The sequence below is a fragment of the Eumetopias jubatus genome, unplaced genomic scaffold (assembly GCF_037043125.1).
Source record: "Eumetopias jubatus isolate StellerSeaLion01/CBP00866 unplaced genomic scaffold, mEumJub1_p1.0 scaffold_3, whole genome shotgun sequence".
Taxonomy (NCBI): domain Eukaryota; kingdom Metazoa; phylum Chordata; class Mammalia; order Carnivora; family Otariidae; genus Eumetopias; species Eumetopias jubatus.
In genome coordinates, this window is record NW_028274809.1 from 138,478,204 (window position 1) to 138,495,350 (window position 17,147).

General features: G+C 36.3%; 1 protein-coding gene across 5 annotated transcripts in view; it reads left to right on the forward strand.

The window, feature by feature from the left end:
- ZC3H13 (zinc finger CCCH-type containing 13) overlaps positions 1-13,259 on the forward strand; it is a 92,957-nt gene extending 79,698 nt beyond the window's left edge. For 3 of the 5 annotated variants that reach the window (XM_088021842.1, XM_028105389.1, XM_088021843.1), the window contains 4 exons: positions 1,290-1,442; positions 2,469-2,669; positions 7,055-7,218; positions 12,399-13,259. In XM_088021842.1, coding sequence (XP_087877968.1) covers positions 1,290-1,442; positions 2,469-2,669; positions 7,055-7,218; positions 12,399-12,569 — 689 coding nt within the window. In that variant the 3' untranslated portion in view covers positions 12,570-13,259. The remainder of the gene's footprint in view (positions 1-1,289; positions 1,443-2,468; positions 2,670-7,054; positions 7,219-12,398) is intronic. The other 2 variants (XM_088021844.1, XM_028105401.1) reach the window with 1 other exon arrangement.
- The last annotated feature ends 3,888 nt before the right edge of the window (positions 13,260-17,147 follow it).

Sequence of the window (17,147 nt, forward strand, 5' to 3'; positions counted from 1 at the left end):
CATCTTTACCATTTCTTGGTTGTCTGATTAGATATATTCCAGTATACCATCTGTTACATATTTTTTTCTTCTTGACAAAAACATTTCTCTGTGTTCACATTACATTTTCATCTCAATTTTGAGTATAAATAACCTCAAATCATGAGCCATGGTACTAATGGAGGTACAACTTTGGGGTATAATTGAATGTAATTGAATTAATCATTATAACAGCTCTCTTGTGATTGGAGTCAGTGCCCCTCATCCCTAAAATACATCATTCACTGGTTGTGATCACAGATAACATAGCATAGAAATTTATAGGTGAATTACCTAATGTAAGATGAAAAATTTTATTCACCTAAAGTAGGAAAATGGGTTGGATAAACTTGAAAAAATAAAAATCCTATTATCTGCATTTATGTTTAGACATATATTTGTATAATGAAGTCATTAAAGTTGGTTACCTTAGAAGCGAATTGGTGGAGGCCTGAGGACATTATTATAGAATTTAATAGAATAGAAAATTATAGAATGACTGGAAACATAGATTATTATATTTTATTGGCTGCAAATTTATACCTGTAAAGCATAGGGTTGCATTTTGATAACTAGTGTTGTAAACTCGGTAAAGTGTATGGATAACTGCTGATTAGAAATGTTAAACATACTCTGTAGTTTTAGGATAATTTTAAGTTCACAGCTAACTCATCAGGTGACAAAGGTTAGCCTACATGGTTGAGAAAGATTGGTAAGATAAATAAAATGTATGCTAGTGGTACCTACAAAATATTTTTAAATTATATTACAACATTCTTTTTAAAATTGTCTTGGGATAGGAAAGATGAATTGGGAGGTAGGGAGAGGATTAATGGCACTTTTACATTTTTACCTCCCTGCTGTAAACATCTTCGTATCATGAGCTAAATGTTATGAACTAAGATTTAAGTTTCAAATAAATGTTATTAATAAGCTTGCAAGTCTTTTAATGAGTTTATTGAAGTTAGTAAATTTGGATTTATTTGAAGTTTTATTATAAAAGATTAACACACAAGCAACATTAATAAGTTAGTGGTACCTTTTGTTATATTTTAATTGTAATAACTTGTTTCGATATTGCTGTTCATACTGTATTCTTGCCATTAAAATTTGTTTTATTTTTTTCTTTTTGAATCAAGTATTTTGAATAATTAAGAAATACAGTTTTCTAAGGAAAAAAATACTTTTCAGATATTTTTAGTGTTTCCTCTTTGGTTTCACTTAGATGTCCCTTAGATGTGCTCTTTGACATGAAATTAATCTTTCCAAAGCAGGAGATGACGAATCCAAGTTAGATGATGCACATTCATTAGGATCTGGTGCTGGAGAAGGATATGAGCCAATCAGTGATGATGAACTAGATGAAATTCTAGCAGGTGATGCTGAAAAGAGGGAAGACCAACAGGATGAGGAGAAGATGCCAGGTAATCATTTACAAGGGTGGTTGAACATAAAAATTATCTGATTTATGATATTAAGGTATTTTTTGTTCCCTTTCATACTGTGCGAAATAATGAAAGGCAGTTAGAATTTCCCTTTAAGACTTAAAGGCCAATAAAATGAAAATTATAAACTATGTTCTCATTTTTAAGTAGACAGTGCCCATAAATTGGAAAGGGTCCCATTTAAATTAGCAAAATTCTAAGATTTCCATTCTGCAGGTTAAGATTCATATTCTGTGACCTGGAATCTAACCAAATACTGATTGCCTAGCGGTGCTCTAGATGGTAGATATATGGTACAGAGCTTCAAAATTGTGGTGCCACAAGCCAACTTTTGAAACATTCAAAAATTTACATTCGTTGAAATTATATTTAAACAGTATCTGTATACTTCTGTCAATTTTCTGAACTGAGGAATTATTTTCCCTTATACTTTATGCATTGCCAGAGCTTATTCTAGTGACTGCACCATGAAGCAACACCCATTGATGTTCCTGTTGAATCATCCCCATTAGTCTAACTTTTTATTAAATCATGGTGAGGGTCTTTGCTTTGGGTATGTAAAATATTAAACTTTTATTTTGACTTAATTTTTTATATATATCACAATTTTTTCTACTAATGTAGAAGGTATGTATGATTATCTTTTTTATTATATGCCATTAGGTACTTCTAAATAGAATATTACTTTGTTAATTTTTTCAGTTCTTGTCAGTGGATGGATTATTTGTTCTCTGTATTAATAGCCACTGCCTGAGTTATTTATAGGAATGCGTTTGGGTTTTTGTTTGCTTGCCTGTTTTCTTTTGGTGAGGTTTTTTATTGTAAAGGTCCTTAGATTCTAAATATTAGTCTTTATAGGAAAGCTTTCATTTTAAGAATAGGACATTTTTGGTTCAAAGGACTTGCTATTTAATGCCGTCTTGTGATTTGCAATTTCTGTTTCTCTAAAGATAACAAGAATGCTATTTCTTGGTGTAAAAAAAAAAAATCCTGTTCTTTTTACAGATCCATTAGATGTGATAGATGTGGATTGGTCTGGTCTTATGCCAAAGCATCCAAAAGAACCACGAGAGCCTGGGGCTGCACTGTTAAAATTCACACCTGGAGCTGTTATGCTTAGAGTTGGGATTTCTAAAAAGTTGGCAGGTTCTGAACTCTTTACCAAAGTCAAAGAAACATGTCAGAGACTTTTAGAAAAACCCAAAGGTAATTGGCATTCTACTTTGTGCAGTGTCTGCTATAACTGTTAATTAAGTGCCTTTGCAAAGGGTGCTGTTCTGTTCTCATGCAGCACTTAACCATATAGAAACTGGGTTTGTGTTTTTGTTTTGGTGACTCACTTAGGTTCTTTATTTAAATCTTCTTTGAAATTTTAGAAAGGAATTTTGACCATGAAAATTAAAACCCACAGAAAAGTTACAGAAATAGCACAAATGATCTTTCTTACCGTAATTACTTTTTAACAGGTAAGTTCAAATGTCAGAGCCCTCAGTGGTGTTCCCAAAAACTAAACAAAGCAGAGCCTGGAAGAGTGAACTAGATATTTTTCATATCTAAGTAAACCAGGGTGTCTTGGCAACCCTTTCCCCTGGAAAATGCAGAGTTCTAACCAAATGCAAATGTGTAGGTTGAGCCTTTAACGAAAGGATAAAAACTTAGAACTTGGTGTCTAGACCAGATGGTCTGGATTCCTCAACAGGCCCACCACTTATTAGCTATTATTTAATCTCTATGTGTTAGTGTCACGACCGTTTGTAAGCTGGGAATAATTAGACCATCAACTTCATAAGATCGTTAGGAGGAGCAAATGAGGTATTATAAGTAAAATACTTAGAACAATTCCTGACATTTAGTGACACTCAATAAATATTGACTGCTACTATTTCGTTTGAAAATATTTTATCACATTGATTTGAGATGTTATGGCAAAAACTTTTCACTATTCTACAATTTTTTTCTATTTTCTAGAATATTCCTTTAGTTTATGCATTTTTTTTTCTGTTTTATCTGGTTCCTACTTTATTAATACTTTATTAATGGGAGGGGGATGACTGAATGGTAAAAAGAAGGAAAGGAGATAAAACATTAAAGCAACATTTAATTTTTTTTAATTTTTTGTTAATCACTTGTTATGTTAATCACATGTTAATCATGTTACATCATTAGTTTTTGATTTAGTGTTCCATGATTCATTGTTTGTGCATAACATCCAGTGCTCCACGCAGAACGTGCCCTCTTTAATACCCATCACCAGGCTAACCCATCCTTCCAGCCCTCTCCCCTCTAGAACCCTCAGTTTTGTTTTTCAGAGTCCATCATTGCTCATGGTTCGTCTCTCCCTGATTTCCCCCCCTTCATTCTTCCCCTCCTGCTGCTGTTTTTTTCTTAACATATATTGCATTGTTTGTTTTAGAGGTACAGATCTGTGATTCAACAGTCTTGCACAATTCACAGCACTCACCATAGCACATACCCTCCCCAATGTCTATCACCCAGCCACCCCATCCCTCCCATCCACGCCTCCACTCCAGCAACGCTCAGTTTGTTTCCTGAGATTAAGAATTCCTCATATCAGTGAGGTCATATGATACATGTCTTTCTCTGATTGATTTATTTTGCTCAGCATAACACCCTCCAGTTCCATCCACATCATTGCAAATGGCAAGATCTCATTCCTTTTGATGGCTGAATATTCCATTGTATATATATACCACATCTTCTTTATCCATTCATCTGTCGATGGACATCTTGGCTCTTTCCACAGTTTGGCTATTGTGGACATTGCTGCTATAAACATCGAGGTGCACTTACGCCTTCGGATCCCTACATTTGTATCTTTGGGGTAAATACCCCAGTAGTGCAGTTGCTGGGTCGTATGGTAGCTCTGTTTTCAACTTTTTGAGGAACCTCCATACTGTTTTCCAGAGTGGCTGCACCAGCTTGCATTCCCACCAACAGTGTAGGAGGGTTCCCCTTTCTCCGCATCCCCGCCAACAACTGTCATTTCCCGACTTGTTAATTTTAGCCATTCTGACTGGTGTGAGGTGGTATCTCATTGAGGTTTTGATTTGGGTTTCCCTGATGCCGAGCGATGTTGAGCACTTTTTCATGTGTCTGTTGGCCATTTGGATGTCTTCTTTGGAAAAATGTCTGTTCATGTCTTCCGCCCATTTCTTGATTGGATTATTTGTTCTTTGGGTGTTGAGTCTGATAAGTTCTTTACAGATTTTGGATACTAGCCCTTTATCTGATAGGTCATTTGCAAATATCTTCTCCCGTTCTGTCGGTTGTCTTTTGGTTTTGTGGACTGTTTCTTTTGCTGTGCAAAAGCTTTTTATCTTGATGAATCTATCTTGATGAAGTCCCAATAGTTCATTTTTGCCCTGGCTTCCCTTGCCTTTGGCAATGTTTCTAGGAAGAAGTTGCTGCAGCTGAGGTCGAAGAGGTTGCTGCCTGTGTTCTCCTTTAGGATTTTGATGGACTCCTGTCTCACATTTAGGTCTTTCAACCATTTTGAGTCTATTTTTGTGTGTGGTGTAAGGAAATGCATGTGGCTGTCCAATTTTCCCAACACCATTTGTTGAAGAGAAGCAACATTTAATTTTATGTTTGTGAGAGTAAAAAAAGTTTAGGTAAAAAAATTAAGCTTTTTAATAATATAAAATTGAAAAAAATTGTTTCAGGGTTTTTTGACTGTTAGCATAAGCAGTAAAATTCTTTGAGATGTCCCAATGAACATAGAATGTATGTACATGAAACAAATTATAATTGTGAATGTATATTAACTTGACAAGTGACCAAACTCTTGGATTCCTGCCCCACTCTTTCTGCCTTGTTTGGTTGGCTCTGTGACCTTAAGCAAATAACTCCTGTGGGTATAAAATGATGGAACGAAACCCCTAAGGTCTTACCCACCTCTGAAGCTATTTGCTCCCATGACTTTGCTAACTAACTATGGAAATGCAGTTTGGCCCTAACTTGACGACATACATTGTAAAAGGGGGTTAATTGTTGCTTACCAATCAGATCTCTTACTTTTTGCTGTGATAGCTTTATTAGAGAACAAGAGAACTGATACATGATGCTCAATATAATTAATTTTGTATCCTGCAACTTTACTGAAATCATGTTACCTCTAGGAACTTTTTGGTAGAGTCTTTAGGGTTTTCTATGTATTATGTCATCTGCAAACAGTGGCAGTTTTACTTCTTCCTACCAAATTGGACACCTTTTATTGCTGAGTAAAAGTGGCAAGAGTGGACATCCTTGTCCTATTCCTGATCTTAGAGGGAACACTCTCAGTTTTTCACCATTGGGTATGATGTTAGCTGTGGGTTTGTCACAGACAGCCTTTCTAATGTTGAGGTATGTTCCCACTAAACCCACTTTGTGGAGAGTGTTTATCATGAAGAAATGTTGAATTTTCTCAAATGCTTTTTCTTTACCAATGAGGTAATAGAATTTTTATACTTAGTTTTGTTACTGAACCATCCTTGCATCCCCAGAATAAATCCCATTTGATTGTGGTGAATGATCCTTTTAATGTATTGTTGAATGTGGTTTCTTAATATTTTGTTGATTTTTACATCTGTGTTCATCAGAAATATTGGCCTGTGGTTTTATTTTGTGATGTCTTTAGTTTTGGTATCAGGGTAATGCTGGCTTCATAGAATGTGTTTGGAAGCTTTCCCTCCTATTTTGGGGGGGAGTAGTTTGAGGTGAATGGGTATTATAGCTTTTCTTTCAGTGTTTGATAGAATTCATCTGTGGGGGCTTTTGATTACCAGTTCAGTTTTGTTACTAGCAATCAGTCTGTTCAGATTCTATTTCTTTTTGATTCCATTTTGGAAGACTCTCTGGGAATTTACTTCTAGATTGTCCAATTTGTTGGCATATAATTTTTCATAGTACTCTTTATAATCCTTTGTATTTCTCTGGCATTGGTTGTTACTTCTCATTTCTATTAAATTTGTGTCTTTTTTCTTGATGAGTCTCGCTAAAGATTAATTTTTTTTAGAAAACCAGCTCTTGGTTTCATTGATTCTTTTCTGTTGACTTTACTTTATTCCCTGTCATTTCTTCTGATTTTTATTATTTCCTTCTCTCTACTCCCCTTGGGCTTTGTTCTTTTATTTTCTAGTTCCTTTAGGTCTAAGGTTAGATTCAGATTTTTCTTGTTTCTTGAGGTAGGCCTGTATTGCTGTAGGTTTCCCTCCGAAAACTTCCTTTGCTGTATCCCCAAGGTATTGGACTATTGTGTTTTTATTTTCATTATCTTCACATTTTTTTGTTTTCCTCTTTCATTTCTTTGTTGACCCATTGGTTTTTAGTAGCATGTTGTTTAGCCTCCACGTGTTTTTTTCCCCTTATAATTTCTAGTTTTATACTGTTGTGGGCTGAAAAGATGCAGGATATGATTTCAATCCTCTTAAATTTACTGAGACTTGTTTTGTGGCCTATTATGTATATTGCCTATAATTTTCACCATTGTTATGGTAATTTTGGTAAAGTATAGACTATGTGGAATATGGAAGCAGCCAGTAACACTTTCCTATTTTAGGAGAATTTAATGCCTGTGTTTTTATTGAAAGATGCAGACAGTCTTTTTGAACATGAATTGGGGGCTCTCAACATGGCTGCATTACTACGAAAAGAAGAGCGAGCAAGTCTTCTTAGTAATCTTGGACCATGTTGTAAAGCGTTATGCTTCAGACGGGATTCAGCAATCCGGAAGCAGCTTGTTAAAAATGAGAAGGTACTGTTGTTTCCTTGAAAAAAAAAAAAAAATGCAAAGTGTATGCATTGTATGAATGAATTATATGAATGGCATTTTTTTTTATTTGCTTAAGGTGAGATTAAGGTCTCATCTGCTTTTATGAGTTCGGTTTCCTAGTCTTTTACACATGTAAAAGGAATTCTATTTGTAATAGTTTTCATTTTACTTTAATAGTATTGAACATTTGTGAATAGCAGTGTGTTATGCAAAATTAGATGCATAAAGAGTTTAAAATTCTCTGTGAAATATTTTCATTTGTGAAAAGTTTCTCAAGATAAATTTCTAGTACGTTTCATTATCTAAACAAGATTAGGGAAAAAATTTTCCAGACACAAAGTGATAAGGATATTTATAGGAAGAAATAGTGTTTATGAGAATGTGCCAGGTCAGAAGAAAGGGAAATAAATACAAGTGATTATATTTAAGCTTTTACTTGAGAAGAATAAAGGGAATTGAAACACAAGAGAAACAGAAATTTAGATTTGGGAGAGATCTGATCATGAGAAATTGAAAATGTCTTAACTTTTAAAACCAACTCTCTTAGGCTTTTTAAAGATTAGAGAAATATTCATTAGCTTTTTACTTGGGGACATTAAGAAAACATTGCTAGCAGAAAGTGTACTTCATTAAAGAAAAATTCATGAAAAAGCAAGGGATGAACTCAGCGCCAAAGATTAAAGTGGAAACAGATACAAGGCATAGGTTTTTAAAGTCTTCCTTGATTAAAGGCCTTTCTCAGAACTACTTTTGACAGTTGCTACAGTCATTCTTCTTTGCACTCCCGTTTCATGTGCTTCATATACTACTTCGTTCCCTGCATTGTGTTGCTTAGGTGCCCATTGCTCCTTGCAGCTTTTCTCAGTTGGAGATTTTCCCAAGAGAATTAAACCCCAGGTAGCCCTAATAAGCATGTAGGTAATGCATCACCTTCTCTTTTATGTATCTGAAGTGTTACTGCCTCCATCCTCAGTATCGAATTTGAAAAATAATCCATCACATTTTCTTTTGGCTCAGGTAGGGGACTTCAGTTGAGAAAGGCTACACATTTCAAAGTCTCACCAGAATCCTGGCCCCTTTTTTATAAAAAATATTTTGTAACATTCCCTGGTTCCTCTGATACACCATATGCTTCTCAAAAATTGTGACAACCAAAAATACCCTTGTAAAAGTCTCCTTGAGCACTGTGGTCAGACCCTTGTAATCCTTCAGTACAGGGCACAGCCCATTAACACATGACACGTTATCAAAAGAGTGGCACAGTATAAAGATCCATCTAAAGAAAGCATTGTGAGCTTTCTGATCGCTCAGGGTTAAAAATATTTGCACAAAAGCTGAAGAGAGAACTGAAGAAAAATTTCAGATGCTAGAGAGTCTCGAAGAATGCTAAGAAAAATAAAAACCTTTAAAATGTATAACTATAAAAGAAAAGTACAGACTAGGACCGTTCATTGAGGAAAGTTGTACGATGGTAAACTCATATTGATTGGCATTGTCTTTATAATTTATGTATTTTTTAAAAAATATAAGAGAAGGTGAAGGATGTGAAGAGAACACTTAGCTGCTTTAAATGAGTTTAACTCTCATTTGGTATGATAGTTTTTTAAATGTTTAACTCTCATTTGGTATGATAGTTTTGAAAGAATGTATAGAACCTGTAGCAAGCAAAAGGAAAGAATACCAAAAATAAATTAATAGGAAAACAGAAGTAGTAAAACCCCAAATTTGGTTCTGAAGAGATGAAAAATACTGATAATCCCCTACAAGTCTCACGGATATTAAAAGGATAATATTGTAAAGGTCTCTATGCATGTAAGTTTGACAATTTAGAAGAAATGGATCAATTGCTCTAAAAGCCACAAGCACCAAAACTTCCTCAAGAAGTAATAGATAACCTGAATAGTCCTATGTCTGTTTCATTTGGTTTTGTTTTTATTGTTGGAAAAGAATTCTCCACTCTCAGGTGGTTTCACTGGCCAAAGTCTACCAGACATTTAAGTTAGAAATAACACCAGTTCTACCTAATTTCTTCCAGAAAATTGAAGAGACAGGAATACTTCCCACCTCATTGTATGAGGCCAGCAGTACTTGGATATCAAAACCAGATAAAGACATCACAAGAAAACTACAGATCAATATCTCTCATGAACATAGACAAAAAAATCCTCAAAACGTGGAAATCAAATCCAGCAATATATAAAACAGACTACACCATGACCAAGAACCATTTATCCCCTGAATGAAAGGCTGTTTTAATATTCTAAAATCATTCAGTGTAATCTACATAGTAACAGACCAAAAAGAAAAAAAATACATCCTATCAATTGATGCAGAAAAAACATTTGATAAAATTCAGCATTCCTTTACAATAAGAATTCTTAGCAAGCTAGAATTAGTCTTTTACTTTTTTTTTTAAGATTTTATTTATTTATTTGAGAGAGAGAATGAGATAGAGCTTGAGAGGGGGGAGGGTCCGAGGGAGAAGCAGACTCACTGCTGAGCAGGGAGCCCAATGCGGGACTCGATCCTGGGACTCCAGGATCATGACCTGAGCTGAAGGCAGTCGCTTAACCAACTGAGCCACCCAGGCGCCCTAGTCTTTTACTTTTTAAAGGGCATCTGCAAAAACCTACAGCTAACATCATACTTAATGGTAAAAGTTTGAACGATTTCCCGGAGAGATCAAGAACAAGGCAAGGATGCCTATTCGCACTACCCCTACTCTGCATTTACTGGAAGTTCTAGCCAGTTCAATAAGAAAAGGAAATAAAAGGCATACAGATTGGAAAGGAAGAAGTAAAACTGTATTTTATTCACAGACAACGTGATTGCCTACATAAAAGTGTCAAGGAATTTATCAGAAATGCTCTTAGAATTTATTTTATAAGTTTAACAAGGCCACAGGCAACAAAGCAGGCAAAAAGCAATTGTATCTCCATATTCTGATAGTATATAGAAGTACCTGGAAATACGAAACGAAGGGGAAAAGTATTTTTTACAATGGCTCCCCCCAAAAAAGTACTTAGGTATAAATCTAACAAAACATGTATAGGCTCTATGTGCCAAGAACTATAAAACACTGATTAAAAAAAAAAATCAAAGATGACCTAAATAATGGAGAGATACATCATGTTCATGGATTGAAAGATTCCATATAGTTAAGACTAGGATTCTCCCCAAATGGATCTACAGATTTAACACAATGTGGCAAAATCCCAGCAGGTTTTTTTGTTTGTCTTGTATATACAAACTGATTCTAAAGTCAACGTGGTAAGTAAGTCAAAGCAACAAGAATACACAAAATTTTTTAAAAAGATGAAGAAAGTTGAAGGACTCACAGTACCCAATTCCAAGACTTACTATAAAGCCGCAATACTCAAGTACTGGCGCCAGGAATGAGACACTTAGATCGATAGAACAGAGTCCAGAAATAAACCCACACAAATATGACTAGTCAGCTGGGGGGGGAGGGGATTTAAAAACGGGGTGTGTTTAAAGTTTTTATTTTGAGATACTTGATCTTCATCAAAATTTTAAACTTCTGTGAAAGACGGAGAATGAAAAGACAGGTATACTGGGAGAAAATATTTGGAATCACTTTTTGGAAAAAGGTATATAAAAAACTCTCAAAAATTAACAGAAAACAGGCAATCCAGTTTTTTTTAAATGGGCAAGACTTGAATGGACAATTCACCAAAGAGGATAAATGGATATATATGGATAAGCACCTGAAAAGATGTTTGACAATATTAACAAATTAACAAAAATATTAACAATATTAACAAAATTAACTAGAGAATGCAGATTAAAACTTAGATACCATTGTGAATCTATTGTAATAGCTAAAAACCAAACAACAAAAAACCCCGTGGTGAGGATGCAGAGCAATTGAAACTGCCAGTATTGCTGGTGAGAATGCAGAACGGTACAGCCACTTTGGAAAACGGTTTGGTTGTTTCTTGTAAAGTTAGATATATACTCACTATATGACCCAGTAATCCCATTGCTAGGTATGTTCCTTAGAAGAATGAAAACTTACGTTCATATAAAAACCTGTCCACAAAAGCTTAGCACAGGTCTTTTCATAATTTCCAACAATGAAAACCACCCCAGTGTTCTATACATAGCTAATTGGTAAACTGGGGCACATCCACATAACGGATTACTAATTTTAATAAAAAATAACCAGACTGTCAGTACTGTCAACGACATGGATTAATCTCAAGAGTATGTGTCAGAAATCATACAGCATATAATCCCATTTATTTGATGTTCTGGAAAAGGCAGAACGATTAAAGAGACTCCATCATTGGTTGCCAGGGGTTAGAGTTGGGCAGGGGGTGTGAATACAAAAAGGGACAGCAAAGGGAGTTTTCTGAATGATGAAACTTCTTTATTCCCATTGTGGTCATGGTTATGTGAATCAATATGTAAGTCTAAACTCACAGAACTACACACAAAAAGTCAATTTACTGTATCACAACATACATATTTTTTAGTGTAGATGTGATCAAAGAACCACTGCTCCTTTAAGGATCCTAGGAAGAAGAGAAATGGCAGAACGCTCGATTGTCAAAACTCACCTTATTTCATTTGTGAACATAGTTGGAGAACAATCATTTAACAAAATTTTAGGACAACTTCCAAGAGATACACATTTTAGCAGAAGGGAGGTAGTAGTTTCTCCTCACACTGCAGTGATCAGCTGTCTTCTAGAGAATTTGTTCACTTCTAGAGCCCGCATTTCATGGGATAGTAACAGACCAGAAAGGAGTGTGGAGTGTTCGGTGCTTCTCGTCAGAGGACTGAAAGGTTGTCATGGAAGAGTAAAATTGAATTAGTATGCAGCTCTAAAGAGATTTTATGTCATCATGTTCAAGAATGTGCAGTGATTGTTCTTTGCTTTGTCATTGGAAATAAAAGCTCGTTGATTACCTGTCAGGGATGGCTGAAGATTCCTACTTTAAGAGGTCCCCTTTTAAAGATTGCTTTCTTTTCTAAGATTCCTTGAATCTGAAAACATTTAATTTTGCTTTTAAATATCCATCCCAAATTAATTTTTCTTGCAGCTTTGATATTTTTGTTAGAGGTTAACCTGTCTTTCCTCCTGTTAACTAATAACATACATCTTTTAAAATTTGTTTTTGTTTTCTTCAAATTAGGGCACTGTAAAACAAGCTTACACGAATGCTCCAGTGGTAGACAATGACTTGCTGCGATTGAGTCTTCGGCTATTTAAAAAGAAGACTACTTGTCATGCCCCAGGACATGAGAAGGCCGACGATAATAAATTCCCGCAGCCCAGCGCCCAGCAGGGACTGTGTGTGTCTTAGGGCTGAATTCCAGTGACATTTCTGGGACTGTGTTCCTTCAGGATTGCATATTCTCTTTCAGAGTTCTTTGGTTTGACAAACATTCAGGACAAAGGCAGAAAAGATTTATCCGCTGTGGTAAAAGGGTGAAGAACAACTTGGATCTAAAGTTTAAAGACACTAGTTTTGGCTAACTTAAGATTTTACATAAATTTTTACACAGTTACTTGATACTCCTGCGAAATAATGTGAAAACATCTAGATTTAGCAGTTTATTCTGTACCTTTTGTTAAAACTGAAGATTTTGGAAAACGGTTGCCACTGCTCTTGCGGCCTCTGAATATTTTTTATGAAATGGAGCTACTGACTTACGTTTTGGATCATCCCTACAGAAACTGATTTTATTCAGAATCAGTGTGTTCACAGAATGAATGCACACACTGTAATTTTGTGCTGTACAGAACTCTTGAAAGCAGATGCGTGGTCCCACATGCTGTGTTTGTGGGCAGACCTCCAGCAGGGGAGAGCCAAAGTACTTTTTTCCTCTCTAAAGTTCTAAAAAAAAATTACTAATGGGTTTTTTTTTTTTAACTATATGTGCATTGTTACAATGTATATTGGACGTGTTTGGATTCTCAGTGGTTTTGTTTATCAAAGACTGTCTACCGTTCTTATTTTTAATAAATGTACCTTTCCTTTCCTTGTTCTAGATTCACTTTGCTCTTCATTGATCTTATTCCTGATGTTCTGAAACATTTGTCATCAACATTACATTTCATACTTCACGTATTTTACTGCTCAATAATGCAACAGGAGTTGAGGAATATACTTCCGATGCAGCTCAGTAATACTTGAAGCAAACCAGGAGTTAGCAAACCTTTGTCATCTGAGCTTTAAAATCCATTACCATCATATTTTTCAGAGCTATAACCTTTGATTACGTTGAACTGTCTAGCCCATAATATGTAGAATGACTTAATTTTTTAAAATTACAATATTTGTTTTATTCTGTGTGTATATATGTAACTCATGAAGTGGACTCTTAGAAGGATTTGAAAAGGAATCCAAGCTACAGAATTTGGGGGCAGACAGTGGTAATAATAAAGGAAACCAATCAAAATTAAAGTTTTTTTCATTGGCTCTCATAGGTTTGTCAAAACTGTAATCCTGCATTACACCTGGGTCAGTAGTTTTTGTATCCTCTAAAGGTAACAGTGGTACTGATGTAAAATTTCTGTTCATGAAACATTCACTGTCTACTTAATTTATATCGGATAATTGACCCAGCAAAGGAAATCGTCTTATTTTCAAATGACTTTGAAAGTGTGTATGAGAAAATGGCAAGCGGAGGCGGGGGGGGGCGGGGGGGGAATGTAACCAGATTTTCCTGGTATCTGTTTCCTTTTCCAATTCATGGATATTTTAAATAAAGAAGAAAAGAAATTCTTTAATGACCCTGAAGAATAAATATCCTTTAAAAAATGACTTCCTAATTATAGTATATATTTGCTGTAGCGCAAGCATCTAAAGTCCTAGAACTTCCAATCTTATTTCCCAGAATTGTGGAACAAAAATAATGGTTTTCCTGTTTTGTCCACTGACTTTAGGAATGTTTCACAAGTTACTCATTTACAGAATGATAACTATGTACTTAAATTTGCCCTGTAATCAAATTTGTTGCCTTTTCAGGTTTGAATGTCTTTTTGTTAAATTATAGAAGAAAATTTCAGAGCTATTCCTCTGAACGTTGAGTCACAGTATTCAGAGTTTGATGTTCCCAGTGGGAACGTATTGTTAGGTCTCAGTTTTTTTTTTTAATCCAAACATTCTATGTATTGCTAATCATACCCTTAAAGTTCTTTAAAGCAAATCTTACTGAGTTTCCATAAAAGTTCTTGGACCATAATTAAAGTCTCAATGAAACCAATATTCCTGAAAACATCTGCTAGTCTATAAATTATTTGGTAGCACACTTGAAGGTGTGTTGCCTCATAACTGATGGCTCAAGTTTGCCCATTTCCCATAACTGCACAACTGGACCCCAGCTGCTTGGTAATAAAGAGTTGGCAAGAGTATGTCTGCAATCCAAAATAAATGAGCGTTAACATAGACCACTGAGTCACTTGTTGGATTTGTTTGGCAGCTATGTTCACCATTTTGTAGAGGGTTGTACTAACTGACAATAGATAACTTTTTCACAAAAATTTTGTAACTATACCCTACTTGTAACTTAATATGCTGAAAAATCTAACATGTCACTTCTCTTCATTCTATTCTGTAAATCCATGTTACCTTCCTCATCCTACCCCATGACTACATTATTAACTTGAAATTTTGTGCCATTGGCAGAATATCCCACATTATTTGTTACTGTCCAGTTGGGTAAAGATTAGGGTATATGTTATCCGTGTGGTGAGTGATGCTTTTGAGTCTTGGAAAGAAGAGCCAGCAGCTGAACCTCAACTTGTTATTTTAAAAGGTGTGTGGTTTCCACCTCAAGGTATTAATAAAAGGCAGATCCTGAACTCAACCTCCTCCCACAGACACACCATGTCTACAGCTGCGTACGGAACAATTTTCTCGGGGCGGGGGGGTCCCTAAAAACAAAAATAGCTGAGTGACTCCTACACAGTGGGCAAAAAAGAAAAAAATCCACAACGAAGCAAGTAGGAGAGCCTGAAATAAACCCCATCCTCGATGTGGAGACCCACAATCAGGAGGGAACTCAACCCTGAGCCTTTACCTGAGGAGTGAAGAATTTGAACCCCACATCCTGTGCCTGACTTTTAAGAGCTGCACCTGAGAGACAAGGCCCCAAAATGTGTAGCTTTGAAAGGCCATGGGGCTTTCATCCACCATACCCCATAGGGGTCAGATGGACTCCCCCATCCCAGGGCCCACTGTAGAGGCAGTTGTCCGAAAAGTGTCCAGACCTTACGCAAAAGAGCCTTACTTGATTATCTCAAAGCACTGGCCTAATTTAAAACACATCTAGGGGCCTACTGAAATACTTCCCAAAATGGAAGCCATTAGGGTGCAATCTTTGTGCCGTTCCTCTGCCTTTTCCCAGCTCACTGGTATCTCCTAGAAGGAATTTGTACTCACCTGGCACCCCAACTTTTGTGGCTACCGCTCAGAGGACACCTCTTCCTTGCTTAGCTCTGGTGGCCAGTGGGGCTTATTGTGGGTCCTACAGGATTGTTACAGATCCTATAACCCGAGTTATTAACTGGCTACCTCCCCCAGGGCAGAGCCGTGAGGCAGCACTTAGTCTTTCTGTGAAAGTGGCCTATTAGCTTATCTTCATAGCTGTGGCCTAAGGGACAGGCTTCTAACTAAATGCATTTAAGGGCCAACTGTAATCCTTTGCAGGGTTTGGGGGACCGCTGTGTTAATAAGGCTCTTCCACTGCCGCACTCCAGACTAATGGTATCTCCCAGAGAGGAGCTTGTACATATGTCTGGTGCCCTGGTTTTTGTAGTGTGACCCAGGGAAGCCCCTGGATTCCCTGGCTCAGATGGCCAGTGGAACTTGGATTCCTGGGCCCACTGACATCCAGTCAGTACAGAGGTTGTAGATAGAAATCCTCATCTCCCAGTCTTCAGAAAGAGGTATATTTACATATTTTAAGAGCTGCTGCCTGAGGGTCTGGTTCCCAATCAGCCTAAATCTAAGTGCTGCTAAGATCCCCCCATTTGGGACACTGACAGGTCTTGGATTATGGTCAACTACTGGGAACCACTAAAAACAAAGTTTTTCAAACTTTCTGCTTGGAAAGTCACAAAGGTTTGAGAGACAATTGAGCTAGAGCAGGGTTGAACAGCAGGTTTCATCAGCCCAAGACCAGTCCTCCAAGACTGGGAGAGGTAACTTTTACAGAGAGTCAAGGAAAATGAAGGAACAGAAGAATATGTTCCCAATGAAAGAACAACTAAACCCTCAGGAAGAGGACTTAAGGAAATGGAGGTAAGTGATTTCCCTCTGATAGAGTTAAAAATAATGGCCATACAGATACTGAACTTAGAAGAATGGACAAAAATTAAAAATTTCAACAAGGAGATAGAAAATGTAAGAAAGTAGCAAACAGAAGTCACAGAGCTGAAGAATACAATAACTGAACTAAAAAATACAATAGAGGGGTTCAACAGCAGTCTAGATGGAGAAGAAAGGATCAGTCAAAGGGCAGTAAAACTCACCCAATAAGAGCAGCAGAAAGAAAAAAGAATGAAAAAGAGTTAAGATAGCTTTAGGGACTTATGGAATGACATCAACCAAACCAAGATTCATTATAGAGGTCCCAGAGAAGAGAGAAAGGGGCAGAAAACTTTTTTGACAAAATAATGGCTGAAAATTTCCCTAACCTGGGGAAGAAAACAGACATCCAGATTCAGAAATCCCAGAGAGTTCCAAAAAGGAATCCAAAGAGAGCCACACTGAGACACATTATAATTAAAGTGCCAAAAGTCTTCAAAGAAGAAAAACATGTATAAGGAACCCACGTAAGTCAGATTTTTCAGCAGGAATTTTGCAGGCCAGAGGAGATTGGCACAATATATTCAAAGTAATAAAAAAAAAAAAAAGCAACTATTAACCAAGAAT